Here is a 25,133-nt window from a genome sequence, read left to right on the forward strand (position 1 = left end):
TGGCCCTCCTGGACAAAAACAAGGTTTGGCATGAGGTGGGTACTGTCAAGGAATGAATGGTCCTAAGACTCATTGGCAATGGAATATCTATGAATCTCTGTTGGTACTTTGCAAAGTACAGTTGTGTACACTTACCATAAATGTAGATGTTAGAGTCTACTCACTGTTGCAGTTATCACATTTGGGTTATCTTGCCAGGAGTAGCCCTTAGTCAGCCTGAATACCAGAGGCTCAGGTCATCAGTGGTATAAAATCAGGCTGCCGACACCATCAGTTTTTCTTGCTCTGTCAGGAGCCCCCGAAACAGGGAGCTAGGTTATGGTGGAAGAACACCACCAGTAGAAAGTAAATACCAAAAATCCCTGTAAGGAGAGAGGAAGAGAGAGACAAGGGGGATAGAGTGAGGGTGGGAAAAGTACAGTTTTGTACCTACCATAAATGTAGATGTTCGAGTGCTAATACAGCTGCAGTAATCACAGATGGGTTCTCTGCCGTCAGGCGGGTCCTCAGTCGGTCGAATTCCAAAGTCTAGGTCCGGCGTCGGTTGCTGTCGCCTTCTTTCCTGACGTCAGTAAGACAGGGGTATATAAGACACAGCCGACGCCATTTTCTTCAGTCTTTCTTGCCCCAGATGTCAGGTGCCCCCAGAAGGAAGGCAATACATAAATTATATATATATATATAATCATGCAATGCAATATAATCAAAAATCAGTAGTTGCAAGCAAATACACCATAGAAGGATAACCCAGTCAGGTTGTATGAGGAGGTGTTAGCCACTAGGCCTTTACCAAGAGGGGAAGGAGGGAGGGAAACCTGTACTGCAGCTGTATTAGCACTCGAACATCTACATTTATGGTAGGTACAAAACTGTACTATGTTCATCGCGCATACAGCTGCAGTAATCACAGATGGGTAGAATCCCAAAGCTACGCACAGGGTGGTAGGCACTAGGTGGAACTGGGAAGAGCCAGAATGCCCTGCAACACAGCAGTGACACAGCCTGCTCTAGTTTTGGAGTATAAAGGCAGGTGGTAGTGTTTTGTGAAGGTATGCACAGAACTCCAAGTGGCTGCCTCCAAAATATCTTTGGTAGGGACTCCTCTGAGGAAGGCTGTAGAGGTAGCTGTGGCCCTTGTGGAGTGGGATCTGATGCCTGTAGGAACAGATTTGCCATGAAAGGAGTAACAAAACCGTATGCAGTGGCCTATCCATTTTGAAATTGTCTGTTTGGAAATTGGCTTCCCTTGAGCTCCTACAGCATAGGACACAAAGAGTTGTTCTGATTTCCTGAAAGGCTTTGTTCTGTCCAAATAGTAACGTAGCTGTCTATGGATGTCTAAGGAATGCAGCAGCCTTTCCCCTTTGTATTGAGGATTGGGGTAAAAGGTAGGTAAGTGTATGGCCTGATTTAAAGCTACCCTGGATACTACTTTAGGCATAAATGACGGGTTGGTTCGTAGGTAAACCCTGTCCTGATGGAAGATGAGAAAGGGCTGCACAGCCATGAGGGCTTGCAGTTCCGAAACCCTACGAGCTGAGGTAATGGCCAGAAGGAATGCTGTTTTCCAGGACAAATATTGCAAATCTGTTGAGGCAGCTGGTTCAAAGGGGGGCAATGTTAATTTTTCTAGAATGCAATTAAGATCCCAGGCTGGTATTGGTTGTTTCCTTGGAGGTCTTATATTCTTATCCCCTCTGAGGAAATGTCTTATGAGTGGGTGAGAGAATAAGGGTGGATCAGTGTTGTATTCTGCAGAAATGGCTGAGGCATGAATTTTGATGGAGGAAAATGAAAGTCCACTGTTCAACAGCTCAGCTAGATACTGTAATGTCCGAGGCAAATTCAGTTTTCTAGGATCCTGGACGTTTTTCTCATTCCAAGCGCAAAACCGTTTCCATTTTGCGGAGTAAGCCTTTCTAGTAGATGGCCTTCTGGCCTCCAAAATGATATCCTGTACCTCTTTGGAGAGTAGGGTCTGTTGTGGTGTTAAGGAATTTTCCATGCAGCCAGATTGAGTGTTTTCAGCTGGCTGTGAAGAGTTTTGTAGCTGTGCTGAGTCAGTAGAAGAGGCATTAGAGGTAGGGTCCAGGGAGGAGTATGTGTTAGGCTCCTCAGGAGTGGGTACCAGTGTTGTCTTGGCCAATCTGGAGCAATCAGTATCATCTTCGGTCTGTCTGCTCTTGCTTTCAAGAGCACCTTGGGCAAAGAGGCAAAGGTGGGAAGGCGTAAACTGTCCGTGCTACCCAACTGAAAGAAAGGGCGTCCACTCTCCAGGCCTTTGGATGGAAGGTCCTTGAGCAGAACTTTGTCAATTGATGATTCCTGTGGGAGGCAAAGTGATCGATGTCTGGCCTTCCCCACGCTTGGATTATCTTTGTAAACACTTCAGGAAGCAAATTCCATTCGTGTGGGTCTGTCATATTTCTGCTTAGATTGTCTGCCAGCGTGTTTTCCAATCCTGGCAGGTACTGTGCTTGAAGTTCGATTTGCCATTCCAGAGCCAAGTTCCAAAGTGACATGGCTAGCCTGCACAGGGGGTATGAATGTGTTCCTCCTTGTTTATGTACCACATTACTGTGGTGTTGTCTGTTCTTATCAATAATTGCCCTGGATGCAGGAGGTCCTTGAAAGCTGTAAATGCATTTATCACTGCTAGCATTTCCTTTTGACTGATGTGAAGGTGCTTTTCCTTTTTGGACCATTTGCCCTGAATGCACCTGTCTGTCATGTGTGCCCCCCAGGCGTAGTCTGAGGCGTCTGTTGTGATGACTTGATTTGCTTGAGGCTTGCAGAATGGTAGACCTGTGTTTGTTTGGCATGCTTGGGCCCACCACAGAAATTCCTGTTGCAAACATGGGATTATTGGTATTATTGTTTCCAAACTGTGGCTGTGTTGAGACCATAGGTTTTTTAGGTACCATTGAAGTTTTCTCATATGCAACTTTGCACATGGGATTAGAAGAATGCAAGATGCCATGAAGCCTAGAGCCTGCAGGATTTTCCTTGCAGTTAGCCTGGTACAATTTGCTACTATTTTGAAGTACTGAGTTAATTGCCCCTGTTTTTCTGGCATAGGATAGGCCATCTGGGTGTTTGTGTCCAAGTTGGCACCCAGGAAAGTTATTTTCTGAGATGGTGTTAGCCTGGATTTCTCTATGTTGACTGTGTATCCCAGAGAATTCAATAACCGTGTTACATAAGCCAGATGTTCCAGAAGTATGTGTTTGCTGTCCGCTTGGATCAGGCAATCGTCCAAATAAGGGTAAATTTGCATCCCTTGAAGTCTGCAGTAGGCAATTACTGATGCCAGGCATTTCGTGAATACTCTGGGCGCAGTAGATAAGCCAAAGGGCAATGCAGAGAATTGATAGTGGATTGAACCTGCAAGAAATCTGAGGTATCTTCTGCAGCTTTGTCTGATTGGGACATGCAGGTATGCCTCCTTGAGGTCCAATGTTACCAGCCAAAACTCCTTGCCCAGCATGGGAAGAAGCTGCTGTAAGGTGAGCATCTTGAATTTTGGTATGAGCAGAAATGTGTTTAGGATGGATAAGTCCAAAATGGGTCTCCAGTCGGTTCCTTTCCTTGGTACCAGGAATAGTCTGGAATAAAAACCTTGACCTTGTTCGTGAGTAGGTACCTCTTGAATAGCTTTCATGTCCATGAGCTTTGAAATTTGTATTTGAGCCTCTGCCCTTTGATTGTGTGGCAGGTTCGGCATGCCTCTCATTTTTGGAAGTGTGTGAAAATGAAATCTATAGCCTCTGTTTATGATGTCCAGGATCCATTTGTCTGTTGTGATAATATGCCAATTTCTTGTAAATAATGTCAGCTTTCCTCCCAAGGGTGCTGCCAGCTGAGACTTGCTTGGCATGAAAAGGGGAAAGTCATTGGTTTTGTTTCCTGTATTGTTGTGCACTGTCTTCACCACCTCTTGGTGCTGGAGTTTGCCATTGTCTGCCTCTATATGATCCTTGAAATTGTCCTCTGCCCCTTGTGCGCCTGTATCTACCTCTTTGGGGTTTGTCAGTGGCTGGAAAGGACCAGTTTTTTGAAGGCCAATTTCTGCTAAAACGTGGTGGTTGAACCTGTAGAAAAGCTTTGACAGTTTGCATAGATTTTGCTTTTTCTTCCATTTTCCGTAGCATCTCCTCAGCATTAGTACCAAATAATACATCCTTTTGTAAAGGAGCATCTAGTAGTTTAGCTTTAACATGATCAGGCAAGGTTTGTTCCCTAAGCCAGGCATGTCTACAAATGACTGATCCTGTAACAGCAGCTCTACTTGAGGCCTCTACGGCATCATAGCCACATTGTAAGGTGTGTTTACCCACTTGTTCTGCACTATGCATCATATCCTGCAACTCCTTCAAATCTGGTTGTTCAGGTTGTGACATTTTATTCCTTAATTGTGATAACAGAAACTGCTGATATTTAAGCATATGGAACTGACAATTTAAGGCCCTCATGGCTAGGGTGGTCAAGGTATATACCTTTTTTCCCCACCTTTCTAAGGATCTAGACTCTCTTTCGGAAGGTAGTGGATTCTTAGCAGTAGAGGCCTTCATTCCCTTGGGGCCTTGAGAAATGGTTTCAGGGTCAGCATTATGGCTTTTGTAAAGAAATTGGTGAGAGTTAGGAACTCTGTAGTACCTATCAGGCTTGACTGGGGCAGGAGGCAGGGAATCCGGATTAAGGCAAGCCTCTGAGTAAACATCATCAAGTATGTCCAAGACAGGAGGTATCGCCTGAGGTCTGTGCTGAGGTAGCAAAAGGAATTCCCTAAGTCTTTTCTTGGAATCAGAAAAGTCTTGGCCTTCCCAATGGAAGTGTTCCCTTAAGGTATGTAAGGTTTCCCCAAAAGAAAAATCCTCTGGGGGAGATACAGAAGGAATGGACCTCTCGGCATCAGAATCTTCAAAAGGGGAGTACGAGTGTTCCTCTTCATCAGAATGTTCTGAAATAATGGAGCCCTGGTCAGAAGAGGGAGAATCTTCCTCCACTCTGGGCCTCTTGTCCGGAGGGGGTTGGGAACCCCTGATAAGAGTAATTAAATCCTCAACCATTTTAAACATCTGCTTTTTAGGCATGGGGCCTGGAGATGGGCCCTGTGCAACAGGCCTCTTGGGATGCATGGCTGATTTTGACTTAGTAAATGCCTTTATGGAAAAGGAAGATGAGGGTCTAAAGACACCATGGGTGGAAGTGGACCTGTCCACATTAGGAGGCTCAACACTCACAGTGGCTTCGGTAACTGTAGTCTGGGAATGGGCCGAGGCACCTGCGGTCTCGGTTACAGAAGACACCGCCAGAGAAGTGTCGTCGGTAGTCAGGGGCTGCGTAGGCGCCTCGCTGAGAACCAGACCACGTGTAGCCGGTTTTGGCATGGTGTCGGTGGAGACCGCAGACCTCACTTGTCGGTCTTTGTCCTTGCGTTTTTTGGACAAAACTGTAGTCTGAGTCTCCGACGACATTTTATAATCAAAAGATTTGCCAAAAAAGTGCTGGGCGAACTCCGCCCGACGCTTAATAGTGCGTTTATTGAAAGTAGCGCAAAAGCGATAGCCCGAGACGTCGTGGTCTGGGCCTAAACAAGGTATGCAGAGGGAATGGAAATCCTTATGCGGTACATGCTTCCCACAAGAAATACAATTGTTAACTTTGTCTGACATCGGTCTGAGGCAAGAAAAGTTTCCCCAACGGGTTACTTGGCTTTAAAGAAGACTTCGGTTTCCAAATTTTTGTAATTTCAGGAGCTGGCCGACCGGCACTTGCGAACTGCTTCTGCTTCGGGCACCGCGCGGCAAAAAAGACTGAAGAAAGTGGCGTCGGCTGTGTCGTACATACCCCTGTCGCACTGACGTCAGGAAAGAAGGGGACAGCAACCGACGCCGGACCTAGACTTTGGAATTCGGCCGACCGAGGACCCGCCTGACGGCAGAGAACCCATCTGTGATTACTGCAGCTGTATGCACGATGAACATCCAGGACTGCAACAGTGAATACACTCGAACATCTACATTTATGGTAAGTGTACACAACTGTATTATGTTCGTGTTTCACTGTTGCAGTCATCACATTCTGGTTAATTCCCAAAGCTGAAGAAAAGGGTGGATGCAGTCAAGAAGACTGTGGGCTGGCTAGGATGCCCTGCAAGACTGCGGTGGCAAAGCCTGCCCTGGATTTGGAGAAGATAGGCAGATGGTAGTGCTTGGTGAAGGTATGAATAGATGTCCAAGTTGCAGCCTCCAGGATGTCCCTGGTGGGAACACCGCTGACAAAGGCTGCAGAAGTGGAGGTTGTTCTAGTGGAATGTGTCCTGACCCCTTTTGGGGGTGGTTTCCCGTGCTGTCTGTAGCATAAATAGATGCAGTGTGCTATCCATTTGGAGTTTATTTGGATATGGCCTTGTCCTCTACTCCTGCTGCGAAGCTAACTAGCAATTGATCAGTTTTTCTGAAAGATTTAGTCCTGTCCAGATCTGAGCTGTCTGTGCACATCTAGAGTGTGCAGAATCCTTTCCCCCTTGTTTTGTGGGTTAGGGAAAAGGGTGGGCAAATGTATGGATTGGTTGAGAGCCAGACTGGACACCACCTGAGGCATGAAAGATGGGTTAAGTCCTGAGTGAAACTCTGTCAGCATGGAAAATGATGAAGGGCTCTACAGCCATGAGTGCTTGTAGCACTGATACTCTTTCCAGCTGAAGTGATGGCCAGAAGCAAGGCTGTTTTCCAGGAGAGAAATTTTAACTCTGCTGAAGTTGCAGGTTCAAAGGGGGGTAGGGTGAGCTTTTCCAACAAAAAGTTAAGGTCTCAAGCTGGGGTAGGAGCTTTTCTGGATGGCCATAAGTTGTTAGCCCCTCTTAGGAACTGTTTGATGAGAGGGTGTGAGAAGAGAGAAGGCTCTGTGCTGTAATGAACAGAGATGGCAGAGGTATGAATTTTAATAGAAGAGAAGGACAGACCCCTGTGTAGTAGGTCTGCCAGGTAATCCAGGATGAGAGGTAGGGAGGGCTGTGCCATTCCGGCTCCCTAAGCCTGGATTCAGGTGCAAAACCTTTTCCACTTGTCAGCATAGAATTTCCTAGTGCTGGGGCATCTGGCCTCACGTATAAAATCTAGGACTTGTTTGCTTAGGCTGGCAGCTTGAGGGGTGGTCAGGGAATAAGCCAGGCTGCCAGGTTGAGGGTCTGCAATTGGGGATGCATGAATTATCCATTCCCCTGGGTCAGGAGTGTTGGGATTTGAGGTAGGTGCCATGATGGCAGGGGTGACAGGCTGCGCAGCAATGGGTACCAGTGCTGGCATGGCCAGTCTGAGGCAATCAGGATTGCCCTCTGTTTTCCTCTCTTATTTTGAGCAGTACCCTTGATATGAGTGGTACAGGGGGGAAATGCATAGACAGAGAGGTTCACCCACTGGAAGGATAGAGCATTCACTTTCCAGGACTTGCTGTGAGGTTCCCTGGTGCAGATATTTCTGAGCTGATGACTGGAGTGGGAGGCAAAGAGGTCGACCTTCAGAGTGCCCCATTTCTGGATTACAAGGGTGAACGTTCTGTGGTCTAGCTGCCACTCGTGTGGGTCTAGCAGGTTTCTGCTTAAGTTGTCTGCCAGAGAGTTTAGAGAGCCTGGCAGGAATTGTGCTAGCAGGTGTAGTCGCATGGCTGAGGCCGTGTGCCAAAGGGTCATGGCGAGCCTGCAGAGAGTATAAGAGTGAGTCCCCTCCTTGTTTGTTGATATACCACATCACTGTGGTGTCGTCTGTTTTGATCAGTAGAGGCCCTAGGGGCAAGTAGGGGTCTGGAGGCTGTCAGGACGTGCTGAACAACTAACATCTCTTTTAGGTTGATGTGCAGATGTATCTGATTTGGGATCCAATGGCCCTGAATGCACCAGTGATCCAGGAGTGCACCCCAGGCATAGTCTGATGCATCTGTGGTGATGGTCTTGGCAGAGTGGGGTTGTGAGAAGTGAAGTCCCTTGTTGTGGTTGCAAGCTGCTGCCCACCAAAGAAAATCTTTCCTTAGACAAGGTATCATTGGTATGAGAGTTTCCAGGTTTTGAGAGTGTTGACACCAAAAGCTTTTTAGGTACCACTGTAGTTTCCTCATATGCAATCTGGCATATGGAATGATAAGGATGCAGGAAGCCATGAACTGAACCCTAGAGCTTGCAGGATTTTCCTTGGGGTTAACTGGGGTCTGGTGGCTAGTTGATTGAAGTAGCCTGTCAGGTAGGCTTGTTTTTCTGGAGTAAGGAATGCAATCTGGGATGCTGTGTCCAAGGCTTGCTCCCAGAATACAATTTTTTGTGTGGGGAGTAGTTTTGATTTCTTTTCGTTGATAGTATAACCCAGGGAGGTCACTAGGGCCTTCACAAAAGCCAGGTGCTGTAACAGCTTTTCCTGTCTGCCTGAATCAGACAATCGTCTAAGTATGGGTAAATTTGAATATTTCTTTGTCTGCAAAAAGCAATGGCGGGAGCCAGGCATTTTGTGAAAACTCTAGAAGCAGTGGATAAGCCAAAGGGAAGCACAGAGAACTGAAAGCGCATAGATCCTGTCCTGAAACATAGGTATTTCCTGCATGATTTCCTGATTGTGATGTGAAGGGTAGGCCTCTTTTAGGTCTAGGGTGGCTAACCAAGCATCCTTGGAAAGCACTGGTAGAAGCTGCTGGAGGGTGAGCATTTTGAATTTTGGTATCAGCAGAAAGGTGTTTCGAATGGATGGATCGAGGAGGGGATGTCATGTGCCCTCTTTTCTGGGTACCAGGAAGAGTCTGGAGTAGAAACCTTGGCCTATCTGCTCTGCAGGAACAGGCTGTATTGCCCTCATGGAGAGCAGGGAAAGGACTTGCTTTATGGTCTCTGCCCACTGGTTTGGAGGAAGATCTGGGAAGAGTGTGGAAATAAAATCTGTTATCCCTGGGACACTATGTTGAGGACCCATCGGTCGTTGGTAATAGTGGCCCAGTTGCTTGCGTGGAAGGAGAGTTTTCCTCCTAGGGGGCACAAGCAGGTGGGCAGAGGTAAGGGGTGGAGGTATAAAGTCATTGTGAGTTCTTACCATAAGGGGGTGGGCTTTGCACTCCCTGTTTTTGAAGAGGAGGAACTCCATTGCTTAGATCTCTGCATTCCCTAGGGCTGCTGTTTGGGGGGGGGGGGTCTGCTTCCCCTGGGTCTGGGCTGAGCTGGCCTGGAAGGGGCAGGAAAGGACCAGTGCTCGGAGGCACAATGCTTACTGAACCTCAGAGGCTAGACCTGTAAGAAGTCTAACTGTCTGCATAGATTTATCTTTTTCTTCCATCTTTAAGACCTCTTATGCCTTGATGCCAAATAAGTTGTCTTTGTTCAATGGTGTGTCCAATAATTTGGATTTGACATGGTCTGGCAAGGTCTGTTCCTTAAGCCAAGCATGCCTTCTAAGGACATAACCAGTGACTGCTGCCCTTCAAGATGCTTCTAGGGTGTCAAAGCTACATTGCAAGGTGTGCTTAGTTACTTGACTTGCAGAATGCATTAGCTCTTGTAATTCTTTACTTTCTGCACAAGCAGGAAAGGAAGATATTTTTTGTTCGAGGAGTTCCATGGTATGCTGCTATTTCAGCATGTGGAATTGACAATTTAATACTCTAATAGCAAGAGTAGCAGAGGTGTATACTTTTTTACCCCATCTGGCGAAAGCTCGGGAATCCCTATCTGAGGGGGTGGGATTTTTAGCTGAAGTTGCTTTAATTCCTTTAGGTCCTTAAGAGATGACCTCTGGGTCAGCAGTAGTATTTTTGAAAAGAAATTTGTGAGAGTCAGGGACTCTGTAATACCTGTCAGGTTTCCTGGGAGCAGGAGGAAGGGTGTCAGGAGTCAGATTGGATTCCATAAAAACATCATCCACAACATCCAGGACAGGAGGAACAGCCAAAGGTCTGTGCTGTGGTAAATCTAATAATTCCCAGAGTCTCTTGACTGAGGATAGTCTTGGCATACCCATTGGAAATGCTTATTTAAAGTAAGAAGGGTTTCCCCAAATGAAAAATCCTCGGGTGGAGAGGCAGAAGGAATGGATTCCTATGCATCAGAATCCTCATAAGCAGAGAGGGGTTGCATGTCTTCATATTCAGATGCATCAGAGTCATCGGACTCCTGTTCAGATAAAACTACTGGGGACAAGTCTCTTTCTTTTGGAAAGGGTAGCCTGGCTTCCCCTGATAAGCATAATAAGGTCTTCCACCATTTTAAGCATTTGAGACTGAGACAAGGAAGCAGTTGCCTAAGCTTGGGTCGTTGGTTTTTTGGGTATGGTTCGTACCCTGGGCCTTAGAAACTCTGTAGTTTTAGAAAGAACTGAAGACACGAAAGAAGTCGTCAGCCTGTGTCGAGCATCAGTAGTGCGAAGTACTTCCTCAGAAGCCGGTGCCTGCTGAGCGGATCCGAACCCATCCAAGGTAGAGACATCCGCAAGATCCTTAGTCGAAGAAGAGTCTCGCGACATACTGGACTCCAAAAGGGTCTCGTCAACGGCCTGCGAATCCACAGAAGCAGGCACCAGGGGCTCCGAAAGGGCCTCACTGAGGACCGGAGAACTGACTAGCTTAGCGGAAGCGTTGTTGGCAGTTTTGGACCTGTGCGGTCTGTCTTTATCCTTACGTTTTTTTTTGGAAGATCAGTAGTTGGATGGCTTACCGAATTCGAGGACTGAGAGCTAAAATATCTAGCTACAATAAGGGCCCAATGATGTATAGTTCTGGCGTTGAACAAAGCACAAAAGTGACAGCGGGGGATGTCGTGGTTTGGGCCTAAACAGGTGACACAGTACGAATGGAAGTCTCTGTGTGGTATTTGCTTTCCACAGGCAAGACAATTGTTAACTTTTTCTGACATCGGTTAGAGCAAGAAAAAAGGATCCCCAAAAGGGTTCTTAGCTTTAGAAGACTTCAACTTCAATTTGGAAACAAAAACTCAAGTATCGGCTGACCGGCACTCATGCAAACTGCTGCTGCTTTGGGCTACTCTGCAAGAAAGACTGATGTAATGGCATCGGCTGCTTGACTTTATACCACTGAAGACCTGATGTCAGTCCTGGAGCGACAGCAACTGACGTAGAAATACTAAGCCTCTGGTATTCGGGCTGACTGAGGGCTACCCCTGGCATGATAACCTAAATGTGATGACTGCAACAGTGAAACATGAAGAACATCAGCAAGTATTTGTTGCACTGTACTGATATGTCAACATATGGTTAGATTAACTACATGTGTGTAACATTTTGTCAGAACTGTGGTTATTTACTAGGAGAAAACAAGACTACTTATACTAGCAGCAGTCAGAGTTAACTAATCAAAGAGTGATGAACCATCAACATTGCACATTAAGGAAGGTTGCCTAACTATCCTCAGCAAAATCCACTAAATATAACCAGGTGTGGTGGAAAACACCTATGTCAGCACACACTGCTCAGGTAGCTCCACTCACTGAATTATGAGCCAGACAAGTAGTGAAGATAGAGACAGAGGTCACAGCTGCCATTCTGGACTTTAACTTTGGCTCTCCATATGACAACATGACCAGCAATTGGCCAATCTCACTGGCTAGCTACCACCGGAACTTCACCATGTGCAAAGGATGATTTACTACCCTAAAAAAACATGTAAAGGATGTGTAGTGGACTTTTAAAATTCATCTATGGCCACTGATTTCTTAAAAATGCTCCAGCACCTCATAGCCCTTATAAGGACAGCTGCTGAAACAATAGAATCAGGTTTTCAAAGTCTCAGTCCAGCAATTCCAATCACTGGGTGGCTAGAGGATGCTGTCTAGTCTGCTTATGCCAGATGCCATGGCAGTCTCATGCAGTCCTATTTCATTTGATCCGCAGGTGGCAGCACTTAACAGGAAGGTTGTAAGGGGATCCAAGGAAACTTCCTGCACTTTCCTCTATGGAGAAGGTGGTAGACTGTGTGAGCCATCATCATCTCAATGATCTTCCCAAAAATGGATCTGTGGGATGGGAGAATCTATACTCAAAAATTTCAGTTAACAGAAAAGGCCAGGTTCCCTGTACTCTATGTCATCTAGATTCTTGAGAGGGGGACTCATGCCTGGATTTCCATATCTCAGAGAATCTTTGTGTCAAACAGTACAGCCAACACTGGAAAGTACACTTGTGTAAGGACTTGCTAAAACAGTAGATGTCCTACTGACCACTGCTGCAGTATTCCAACCAGATGGGTTTTCACCAGTAAGGACTGTTCGGGTACCAAAGCTTTAACATTCCCTTGAGTATACATGCGATGTATGAATGTAGCTCGCAAGCGTAGGGGTATTTTAATGGATGTAGGAGTGCAAATCATCAGTCTACATCTCCAAGCCAGCAGCCTAAAGACATCTGAAAGACAAGTAGTCCGCTATGAGGGACAAAAAGAGATGAGAGGACCCCCTTGGTCCTACATTCTGCCAGACAGGGCAAGTACAAATAAGAGAAGAAACCAGAAAGGGCAAAGGAGGGAAGGAAAAAACACTGCAACAGTGATCAGTAGAACATTGACTATTACAGTAAGTTCTTACACATCTGCTGTATACCTTGATTGAAATTACTGTCGCAGAATTACAAATGGATGATTCACAAAGCTTAAGGGAACAGAAGGAAGGATGGTTGAGAATGAGAATGAAGAGAATTGTCCAGGACTCCACAGAGGAATGTATCTACCAAAATCAGCTCTGGATCTTGAAAAATCATCTATTTTTGTAGTATTTAGTAAAGGTGTACACGAAAGACCAAGTAGCAACTTCCACGATATTTTTGGAATCCACCCCTTTGTAGAAGGAACCAGAAGAGGCTCTGGTAGAATGGGCTCATAGAAAGCAGGGCAAGGATTTGAGAGTAACAAACAAATGGACACAGAAATCCAGCTTGTAAAGGTTTGTTTAGATTCTGGCTTTTTCAGTTTAGAGTCCATGAAAAACAGAAATAGTTGGTCTCACTTATGAACAGACTTAGTCTAACACAAATAAAACTTTAGCTGTCTGTACACATCCAGGGAATGTAGGAGTCCTTCACCCCTCTTTTGTGGTTTGAGAAACAAAGTGGGAAGATTGATAGCCTGATTGAGAGACATTGCATTTACCACTTTAGGCATGAAAGAGATGTTGACTCTCTTGAACACCCTCTCCTTGTGAAAAAATGAGAAAAGGTGGGACAGGCACAAGTGGCTGTAGTTCTGAGACGATCTTAGCTAACGTGAGAGCCAGCAACAGAGCAGTTTTTCAGGTGCAGAATTTGAGTGTAGAACAAGCGGCTGGCTTACAAGGGGGGCAGAGTGAGTTTTTCTAGCACAAAGTTGATGTACCACAGTGAGGGCACAGGCTTCTACTGGGGAGGTAGGAGTAGCACCCCTTCTAGAAATTGTTAGACCTCCTGACTGGACATAACAGGTGGGTTTAGGGGAACACAGGGTGAAATGGCTGAAAGGTGGGCTTCAGAGTATGCCAGACTGCTTTTCATGAGCTCACACCTACAGGATAAGACAAGAGGAACTTCTGATTGATTTTATGGAGCTCTGATTGTTTGCATGACACCATATTGAAAATCTCTTCCATTTGACGCTTAGGATTTTCCTGTAGTAATCTCCTTGCCTCATGGAAAAATCAAAGTTGTTCCTCAAAAGATTGATGTCTGGAAGGGATCAGAATCCTATTGTCCACAGTCTTAGGTTGAGGGATGACAGATTGGGTTGAGGCAGTTAGGCCCTCTGTTGTGTGATCAGGTCCACTTTGTGGAGTAACTTGTGGTGACTGCCCCTGGCTAAGTGATAAGAGAAGGGGGAACCAAAGCAGCCTTGGCCAAAAGAGAGTCACCAGTAGAATATTTAGCTTTTCTTTTTGGATCTTTAGTAAAATGTTTGGTAGTAGAGGAACAGGAGGGAAGGCATAAAGAAACTTCCCTGTCCAGTGGAAAGTGAAAACATCCATCTACCATGCCAACAGGCAAGGAGTCTTTGTGCAAATATGGGGAGCTATTTGTTGATCTCCAAGTCAATAAGTCAATTTGTGGTGTTCTCCACCAGTGGACTATGTCTAGGAAGACCTGTTTGTTGAGAACCCATTTGTGCGAGTCTTCAATGGACCTGCTTAGTGAATCAGCCAGCACTTTGTACTGCTTGCAGGGATGTGCCAATATGGGTAGCCAGGTAACACGCGGTCTGAGCCACAATGCACAGCTGGTATGACCTGGTTCCTTCTTGCTTCTTTATGTACCATGACTGTAGTGTTACCTGTGAATTCTTAGAGGCTTCAGTTTCCAGAGGAGGGCAAACATTTGAAGGCCTTGGATGAGAGTCCTCATCTCTTTTAGGTTGATGTGTTGTACACTGACTGTGGACTGTCAGTGACCCTGGACCTTATGAATTCCCCTCCAAGACCTTCAAACCTCACCCGAGGCAATTGTGTACATTTCCTGAAATGGGCTATGTGCTTTGAAAGGTAGCCCCGGACTACGGTTCACCTGTGTGACCCACAACAGGATCTCCTTCTTGATAAAAAGCATGAAGGTGACATGTGTATCCAGTAGGTGAAAGTGTTAGGACAATACATTAGGTACCATGAATTTTTCTCACATGCGAACCGGGTAAAGGAAACATTGGTATGGTTTTTGCCATGTAACCTAGTGCTCTGAGAATTTCCCTGGCTGAACAGACTGAGGGAAGTGAGATGTAGGTACTGCACTTTTTCCTGAAGCAAGAAGGCTTGCATCTTTTTGATGTCTGGTCTGCAACTCAAAAAAAAAAAACTCAAAATACATACACTATTAAATGCATGAATAATAATATAATTACATACCTACTGTTAACAAACAAACTTAAAGAAGTTTAAAAATATGTAAATGTATAGAAAACATCAATTTAACTATACTATCTATAGTAAGCCTTTAATTCCAATAAACTATTAATAAACAGTGTATCATTCAAACGTCATGATGCCAATGAGATTTTTTTTTTCCTACGGAACAGAATATAATTTTACCTCAGAATAATAAAGAACTTTCATCTAATTAGACAAGAAACAGGGCAACTGCATCAGTGACTTGCCAGAGACTATGATTTTGCCACATCTATAGTGGTACGCCCAGCAAGTATACTCATATAGCAGCCGAAAGAGTCTGAACATAAATTATTAAGATATAGGAAACTACAACTTGAAAATAAGAACGTCATAGAATCAATAAAAGTTAACAGTCCCTAAAGGACTCATCACATGGAATTTCCAACAGGTTTGGAAAAGGATTCTATTTCACATCAAGATTTCCTGCATTTATTCAATCTCCATAGGTGTGAGTTAATGAAACTTTTAATCAAGCATAATATGCGCCAAATCGAAATTCTTAACAGCGAACTACAGTATGCCAGATACATCCATTTCGCAGGACCTACTAGACAGTGAGCACAAAATGCTGCATGCTAATATCTTCACAACACTAGATTGGGAATGTGACGTCATTCTCAAGTGGAAACATAAGAAGTTCAAACAAGACCGGTTGGGGTATGCACAAGGTCAAGCATATCCACAGACACCTTACAATGGACACTATAACATTAATCTAGGGCAGGAACGTTCTCAAATGCAACTGTACACCTATTACAGAGTATCAAGAGTAAACCCCTTTGGAGGATTCCTATCAGCAGACCGAAGACGCATGTTTTCAAATGCGTCTTGGTCGAACTGACAAAACCGAAACTGCAAAATATCTTAGTGGCATGTAAGCGAATTCTTTCCCTAGGAAAGAATTTGCTTGGCCGCTTTGGTACTTTGCCGTTTTTGGCACTGTAGTGCGGTCTCGGAGTTGGTATATATAAGTAGAGGGGGTGGGAGCCACAGCCCCCCACGTCAGGGGGCATGGGGGGAGAAGCCCCCCACTTAGTCTCATATTTTAATGTGCTTTCTTTTTTTTTTTTGTTGGAACAGCAATTGTTTTCCCCTTGAAAATAAAATCGCTGTTCTGACAGTTCGGTTTTGTAAGCTTTTGCTTACATGAGGTCGATTAATCACCGTTGACTTACCTAAGCGTTCGGTGATCTAATGTAGACCCCCTTTGGAGTTATCCACTTCTACAGCAGTCCATCAGAATATCGAACAAGAAGAACTCTCAGGTCCCGATAACAGAGAACACACAACCAGAGGGGCAATACTCAGTTCAACAACAGCTTTTTCAGAATTATCGAAGGAAGAATCACAAATATCACTGGAAAGACAGGAATTGCTGGATATATATCATAAGGACTATATTTTATCACCAGTTAATCTGTGCAACATTGTTCTTAATCATACAGGCGACTAAAATTTACAATTATACTTCATATTCTTTCACTACTGAGTATGCTGAAATTTTTAGTAAAGGGTAAACCTTCATTCCAACTACACGGGCCAATGTGGGTTCCGTTATAAGTGACATTAAATTATTTGTCAAAAAGTTAAATTTGACCTTATTATATGGTAATTCCGTTTTATCTCATTATAGTTTAAGAACAGCAAAACACCAAGTGTATAATCCACCATTAAATCCAATACTGTAAATATTTGAATATATGTGTGAACTGGACATTAGGTGTGCTTTAACCAAACACTTAGTACCACATGGTTATAATATGGCCAGACAACAAAATACCTTACTAGAAAATACTCGTTCCACAAACACTAAGATATATGAGACTTGATAATGGTGGGGGCATCGTCATAATAGTTAACGTTGATTACATCAATAAAATACACACAATGTTGCTGGGTGATAGTTATGAAGAGGCTTTCATAAACAAACGAAATGTAGTCTACCACAAGACTGACGTGTTTTTGTATGAGTTTCTTATGTAACACCAAATTAATAGTGATGAATATAATTATTTGTATAAATGGACACCATTATACTTACGATATTTGGGGTTCCCAAAATACATAAAGATATTAATTCACCTTTAAGACCAATTGCCAATGCCAATGCCTCAAAAGCATACTGTATAGCTAAATTCCTTGATTTTCTTCTCACAAAACAAGTTGAGAAAATAGATCATTTATGTAAGGACTCATGGGAATTTTTGAAGAAGTGTAACTATTAAAGATAGTCACAACATGATTTTTTACCTACAGATGTCAAAAGATTTGTTGACGGTCATCCCACGTGATGTTGGACTTGAATGATTTGCAGACATTTTAACATCTAGGTCTCATATATCACAGGACAGAATTAATGTATATGTTAACTTCTTGGAAATTGTACTTAAAAACAATTTTATTTATTCTGAAGGGCAGTATTTCCATCAAAATACAGGTGCAGCCATGGGCACAGCCTGTGATCCACTGTATGCCAACACTGTAATATTTGAATGGGAAAAATGTTTATGTTTATCATTTATACTCAAAGTACATTAATATACTAGATATTTAAAGGATATATTTATTTTACGGTCTGGAATGATATTTGACATATATGAATTTATTACTTACGTTAATACTACATCAGATTTTTTAACATTTACATATAATATAGAATTAAATTTTCGCCTCACAGTAAGACGCTGTCCTGTTCGATTCTCAGCTACAGCGTCTTCTGTGTGGAGACATGCGTGAATGGGCGTACCTTCGTTGAAGGTTGTGCGTCAGGGCTGGCAACTTGGCATGTAAAAATCTATCTGCCAATCATTAACAGACCGGAGTTCCGCTGTGGCGAACCCCAACCGGGAAAAGCCGAAAGACACAACAACCATATTTGGATACTGTGATTCTTAAGGATGATATTACTACATTATATTCTAAAACATACAGAAAACAGGCATTCAAACCCATTTTTGCATTTCCACAGTACTCACCCATACCACCAGAAAACAGTGGTACTAAAGGGTCAAATGGTTAGGGCAGCCAGGATGAACACATTACATAGACTTCAAAAAAGAATGTCAACTATCGAGAGGCATGTTTTTAAACAGACTACCCTCTCAAGATGATAAATTCTATAATGTTTGAAGTGGACCAAAAAAGAAAAATGCTTTTTATATACCTCTACTATTAAATGCTAGTTTTGAAACTACTACTGAGAATATGATTCCAGTTATCACAATAGACAATAGAGACAGTATATTGGATTCAAAATAGGTTTGCAAATAACAGGGGCCCTGTTAATTATGGTTCAAAATTTACCACCACATACAGCTTGGATACCGTGAACATCACTGACCTTATATATATAAAAACTGGCATATCATTAAAATAAATTAAAAAGTTCGAGAAATTGGACGATAAACCTATTATCACCTATAAACGTGGAACAAGTTTAAAATATATATTGGAAAGTGTAAGAGGTCACAACAGGAATCAAAATGGGGAAAATGTGGTAGCTGCAGTTATTGCAAATATATACATGAATGTGATCGTATTTCCATCAAAAGGTTTAACATCACGATAAAGGGAAGACACAACTGCAACACAACAGGTATGGTCTAATCATCTTTGATCAAAGCTCAGCATTTTACATTGGGAAAATGGAGCGTAGGCTCTAGGAAAGAATATACAAGCATATTTATGAACTTAAGAATAAAAAAAGTATACATGCATTGTATAAACATCCTAACACCTCCCATAATTTTACTTTTGCGATTCTGGAAAATCAACAGTTGAACCCTAGGGGTGGCCCCTGGAAAATTTTGCTTGAACAATGCGAGTTATGGTGGCAAATCAAGTTAAATGCCACGGTAAAACCAGGTTTGAATGATACACTGTCTATTAACAATTTATTGACATTAGAAGTTTACGATAGAATGTATGGTCAAAGTGATGTTTATATACATTTACATTTAGTTTTAAACTTCTTTAAATCCATTTGTTACACTGTAAGTATTTAATTATAATGTTATTCATGCATTTAATAGCGCTACCTTTTGGAGTGTTTTTCTAGCTTGTGCACCATTCACTGCTATTTGTCGTCAGTCTTGCATGTTTGAATCTTTGGTTTTTCCAGTGTAATAAATTCAAACCATCCAAAAAGGCCTCCAGGACTGGAGGGGCAGGAGAGGGGGCTGGAATGTCTACCCCTAAAGACTATAGTATCTCTCTTCTGGATATCAGAGATAGACCTACATTCCCACTGAAAAATGTTTCATCATATCTAAGATGGCCTCCTCAAAGGAGGACTCTTTCACAGGGAATCCTCATCATCTGAGGGAACCTGGCCAGGATGGTGAATTTGAGAGGGGTAGGCTAGTAAGTGGTCATCGGAATCTGAGGTCATCTCCTTTTCAGAGGAATAATATTCCACTGTAACCTTCTGTGGAGTGGAAGGAGGAGTGGCTAGCTGTAAATGAAGGCAGTTTAAGGGTCATAATGGCTTTGAACAAGCCCTGAGAGAAGTCCATCCATTCAGTCTCCCTAGGAGGAGGAGATGAATCATGCTTGGTTTACTCTCACTTTTTCTTTGAGAAGAAGTCTACTTGAACGAAGCGTGAAGGCTCTGAAAGAGAATAGTTGTGAGATTCCGACTAGGTGACCTGAACATCCTGCCAGTATACCAAAGACTTAAGCTACTGCAAGGTACGTGTAACGTTGCACATAGAACAGCCGAATGTCAGCCATAAAAGTGATGTCTGCATGTACCATCCTCAGAACTGAATGCTCCAGTCAGAACACCAGTCCAAGGATAAGAGGCAAAAGGAACAGCCGAAGACATATCCAAGGAAGAGCATGAACTAAGGGGAAAGGAGGGTGAGATGGAATACTGCAACATGGAAGAGAAGGACATCTATGATTAAGGTAAGATTTTACACAACTATTCTGTACCCTTCTATTCCCATGTTGCAGTATGCGTAACATGAGGGAAAATATCAAAGCTCATGAGTGAGAAGGGTAGGGGCATAAGAAGTCTCCACAAAAACATGCAGAACTGCTCTAGTAAATCCTGCTCTGGATCTCGAAATAGAATCCATTTTGTAGTTTTCATGAAGGTATGAACTGAGGACCAAGTAGCTGCCTCTAGGATACAGGCAGTGCCCAATCCTTTAAAGAAGGCTCCAGAGGAGGCCACTGCTCTAGTTGAATGGGCCAAGAAAGTTTTCCCCTGAGAGGTAACAAAAGGGAATAGCCTTTGAAATCCAAGATGAAAGAGTCTTGTTTAGAGACATGTTTACCCAGCACACTGCGGTGAAAGGAAACAAATAATTGCTCAGCCTAATAGTCTTGAACAGATAAAAATCTAAGTTGTCTGTGTACATCTAAAGTGTGCAGTACCCTCTCACTGGAGTTTTGAGGAAAAGGGAAAAAGGTGGGTAGATGAACAGATTGATTGAGGGACAAGTCATTAACCACATTAGGCATGAAGGAAAGCTGGTACGCAAGGGCACACGGTCCTTGTGGAAAATCAAAAAAGGCTGAGATGCCATTAAAGCCTGGGGTTCTGAAACTCGCCTAGCAGAACTAATGGCTACAAGTAAAACAGTTTTCCAGATGCAGAATTTTAGGGAAGAGAAAGCAGCAGGCTCAAAGGGAGTCTGGGTCAGTTTTTCCAAAACAAAAATTAGGTCTTAGGGAGGAGGAACAGGTTTCCTGGGAGGTCTTATGTGAAGAACACCTTTTAAGAAAAGTCTGACTTCTACTCTAGAAGCTAAGGGGGGAGAGACAAAGACAAGCATGCAGAAATGGCTGACAAATGGGCTTTAACTGAATAAGCCAGTCCAGCCTTAAGCAGTCCACACATGTAAGAAAGGACGAGAGGGATATCCACTGAAAATGGATCTAGTCTCTTATTAAATAACCAGATGGAGAACCGCTTCCACTTAGACACGTAGGATCTCATTGTATTAAGTTTCCTGGCCTCCTTGCAAGACTAAAAGCACATCCTCAGAAAAAAGGTGTCTGAAAGGAATCAGAAGCCTATCACCCACAAGGTCAGGTTCAGTGTTGCTAAATCTAAGTGAAAGGGAGACCCCTTGTCTTGAGTGAGTAGATCCACCCTGTGAGGTAACTTGTGATGACTGACCTTGGCTAACCACAGAAGAGGGAACCAATGCTGTCTTGTCCAAAAGGGGGTCACCAACAAGATTTTTGGTTTGTTCTTCTGTATTTTCAGGAGGAGCATCTGAATTAGGGGGGAAGGGGGGATGCATAGAGAAACATCCCCTTCCAGGAGAATGATAGGGTGCCCACCTTCCAGACCAGAGGATGTGGGACTCTGGCACAGAACTTTGGAAGTTGTCTGTTCAAAAAGGAGGCAAAGAGATCTATGTGAGAAGTACTCTACTGGTGGAGAATATCCAGAAACACATCCCTATGGACCATCCATTCGTGGGCTTTTGTCATGGATCTGCTCAGACCGTCTGCCTGAATATTTAAAGCTGATGGGATGCAAACCACAGATAGTGGTCCTACTGCTTTGTTTACAGAAAAAGGGGGTACACCATACAGAAAGGAACTCAATTAGCAGAAGAAATTGTAGTGTAAAGTGTTCTTTATAGATTACAGCAGAAAGGCCACTATGTCATCTGAACTTATTGAAAGAAGTCATGTTTGCATTCATTTCACATCTGATCAGACTTTTCAGGCACATCACCACAAGGATCAAGATGGAACCTTAAATGAAAGCAGAAGTGGATTACAAATAAATACATATTTCAGATGATCTTCTAGGTATTATTTATGAAGGCACAGTGTATTCACAAAAGTATGGAAAGTTCAAGGATGAACAAAAAAGTATAATTCCATGGATTCATCATTCTGTGACACAAGACTGAAACATTTGCCAATAACATGCATGTTTAAACCAGCACTGAAAAGGAAAACAAGAAAATGTTAACAAGTCTGACATACCTTCTATCCACTCACTGTAAGCAGAGACAGAAAAATCAACTCCATTCACTGTTGTAAACTCTCTTCTAGCAAGAGCTTGTTCTGCAGTATTGTGGTTCACGTAATCCTGCACAGCCTCACTGCTATTGGAAGTTCTGTCACCAATGACTCCAACAAGAGCCCAAGACTGCCTGTAATAAAATGGTAGGAACATGTCAGAAGGATCTAGTTAATGGCAAACACTTCAATGTATAACAGTTTTGTTAACATTATCCAAAATTATAAAGGCCTGTTTTGTTATAGACACACATTGGTTGCAATTTCCACACCTCCTTTTTTAATAATTTTTTAATAATTTTTTAATATTCTTAATATCATAGTATATAGTAATAAGATTTTATTTGATTATCTGAATACTAACAATTCAGTAAATATATAGATATATTAATTTATATATATATTATATGAGCATGATAGAATTGTATAGTTTTCATTAGTATAGTTTTCATGTGTTTAGATATGGTTAGTATATAGCTTTAAGAAATCTTTTAAAAAAATGGCGCCAAAAAGTTTATTTAAAAGGTATGAAACACCTGGCTTGATTAGTTCTGAGGAAGCCTACGTCAGTTAGGTGAAAGCGTTAAACTAATAGTAACTAACAGTGTATTATATCTGTGTTGTGGATTGTGTGAGCTGAAAGTATTTTTATTAAAGCATTTAAACAGCTATTTGAGTGTTTTGCACTGCGTTCCCTCCATTACAATTGTTGTAATAGAGACGCTAGTGTAGTTGCATTTTATACAACATCTCATCTTAATTGATTATTTACAATTCAAAGTCACTCCAACACCTAATGTGCCAGTGGTTCTGAGAGACACTGACACAGGCTTGTATGACAGTTGATTTTACCAAAATACACGTTAATCTTGTAAAGCCAGAATTACAACAGTAAATAGCAGCGCCAGTCAACCCACTTCATTCACAAATAGCCCCCCCTCCACATTACTGAACAAAAGTATCTGCTTTAACCCTCCCAAGATTAAAGTAGAAATAATAGTTGCAGTTAGGTTACTTGCATTAATTTCACTTAGCTGACAAAAACATTCGTCACAACTTGTGTGTGCCAGCTCGCCTTACCCAAACACAAATTTTATTTTATTTTACTTTTGTTTATCCAGGTTTATCTAACTGTCTTTAGCAAAAAAAAAAAAAAACCTTTTCAGCATATGTCTGGAGAGAAAAGCTCTAACATATTATAAACATTTTTAAATAGACATTCGGTATACACATGAGCAGCTATAAATAACATACATTAAGAACGACTCACACATTTGACAAGGTTTAAAATAATGGAGAAAGAAGACGGTTACATTACTGTATTTCTTTCACATCACAGAGCCAAGAGCATGCAGGTGATCTTCAGTTTACTCAAGCACACTTTAGTCATGCAAGGCCAGAGTTTCAAAAACAAAACATCCACACAACATCCTAACCTATCTTGATTGACCCTGAAAAAAGGATATTAGATTTAAAAAAAAAAAAAATTCATCCACAAGCAGCTCTCAAAACACACTGCGTACATAGTATCTGTTTGACCCCTGCCAGGACATTTTATTAGAAAAAAGACATCCACAGTCAAGCAGCCTCCAAAGCACTCTGCCTCCTTAGTATCTACTTCCCCCTGCCTGGATATTATATTAAAAAAAATCCATCAAGAGCCCCAAAACACATGGTCTCCTTAGTACTGGTTGACCCTACCAGGATATTATATTAAAAAAAAAATCAACAGACCCCAAAAACACACTGCCAGGATATTATATTAAAAAAAGAAAGTCATCCACAGTCCTCAAAACACAGAGACCACTTGTATCTGGTTGACCATACCAGTGTATTATATTTAAAAAAAAAAAAAAAAAAAAGCATCAACAGTTAACAAAACACATTGCCTCCCTAGTATCTGGTTAACCCTACCAGGATATTATATTAAAAAAAAAAAAAGAAAGTCATCAACAGCCCCCAAAACACACAAACCACTTGTATCTGGTTGAACATGCCAGTGTACTATATTAACAAAAAAAAAAAAAAAGAAAAGCATAAACAGTTCACAAAACACATTGCCTCCCTAGTATCTGGTTAAATCTGCCAGGATATTATATTAAACAAAGAAAGTCATCAATAGCCCCCAAAACACAGCATATCTGGTTGACCCCTGCCATTAAAAACTGCAGAAAGTATCTGGTTAGCCCTGCCGGAAAAAAAAAAAAACGTATTTATTTTTTTTTTTGGGGGGGGGGGGGGTTAATTTTATAAATAGCTTTCTTTGGCTTCAGTTTGCTTCTGAGTCACACTTAAAATCCAATCGATGGATTTCTTCCATCTCTCACTCTCCCTCACAACTTAACTATGTATAGTTAAAGTGCACCAAGAGAACCTGAGAGTAACTGGACTAATCAGCAGCTGCATCATGTACTCAGATTACATGACAGGCTGCTGATTTAACAGTTCCGTTGGCTTCCAATTTCCTGTGGTTTAAACTGCAATGACTTCGTTGATACCTGCAGTCTTGCCAATCCAGACTGTTTTAAAAAACTTCCACAGCAAACAATTTTTTTTTTTTTCTAAAATCGAACTCGGGCATGCATGCACACTACTCCAAGGTCCACATAACATCACTTCTTTGGATTTACACACTAGTTTGCAGTTAAAACTGCTAGTGTGTACAAAAATACTAATTACACTTTTTTAATCAGGAAATGGGGGGGTTAGCCCAGCAGCCCAATACCACAAGCTGCCCCTGGATATCAGCAGGGCAAAATAAAATAATGGGGGAGAGGAGGGAGGGACCGAGTACTGCAACAGTGAGAAGTAGGACATCTACTGCTATGGTAAGATCTTACACAACTGTACTATGTCCTTCCTTGTTGCAGAACTCGGTCTTTGAAAGCCTGCAAAAGTTACTGGAAAGTATGGAAGGAGGAAGGCAAAAATGAGTCCTACACAAACACATGAATGATAGCCCTGGCAAATCCTGCCATGGCCATGGAAATGACATCCAACTTATGTCTGATAAAAGTGTGGACAGAAGACCAAGTAAAAGCTTCCAAGATTGATTCTGTATCCATACACTGCAAAAAAGCACCAGAAAAAGATACTGCCTTGGGAGAATGAGCACAAACAGAAGAGAAAAGCTGCTTGCATGAAAACAACAAAAGAAAATGGCCATAGAGATCCGGAAGGAGATGGTTTGCTTAGATACAGCCACACCCAATTTTCTAGTATGACGGGGAAACAAAAAGTTGCTCAGATTTTCTGATGCATT

The 25,133-nt window shown here is 42.5% G+C and overlaps 1 protein-coding gene across 1 annotated transcript in view; it reads right to left on the minus strand.

The window, feature by feature from the left end:
* Window positions 1-22,028, minus strand: part of CEMIP2 (cell migration inducing hyaluronidase 2) — a 939,901-nt gene extending 917,873 nt beyond the window's left edge. Inside the window, exon 1 of the mRNA XM_044059182.1 lies at window positions 21,836-22,028. Within this exon, the coding sequence (XP_043915117.1) occupies window positions 21,836-22,028 (193 nt within the window). The remainder of the gene's footprint in view (window positions 1-21,835) is intronic.
* Window positions 22,029-25,133: the final 3,105 nt, after the last annotated feature.

Source organism: Protopterus annectens, chromosome 17.part0 (genome assembly GCF_019279795.1).
Source record: "Protopterus annectens isolate FY-2018-M chromosome 17.part0, PAN1.0, whole genome shotgun sequence".
NCBI lineage: Eukaryota > Metazoa > Chordata > Ceratodontiformes > Protopteridae > Protopterus > Protopterus annectens.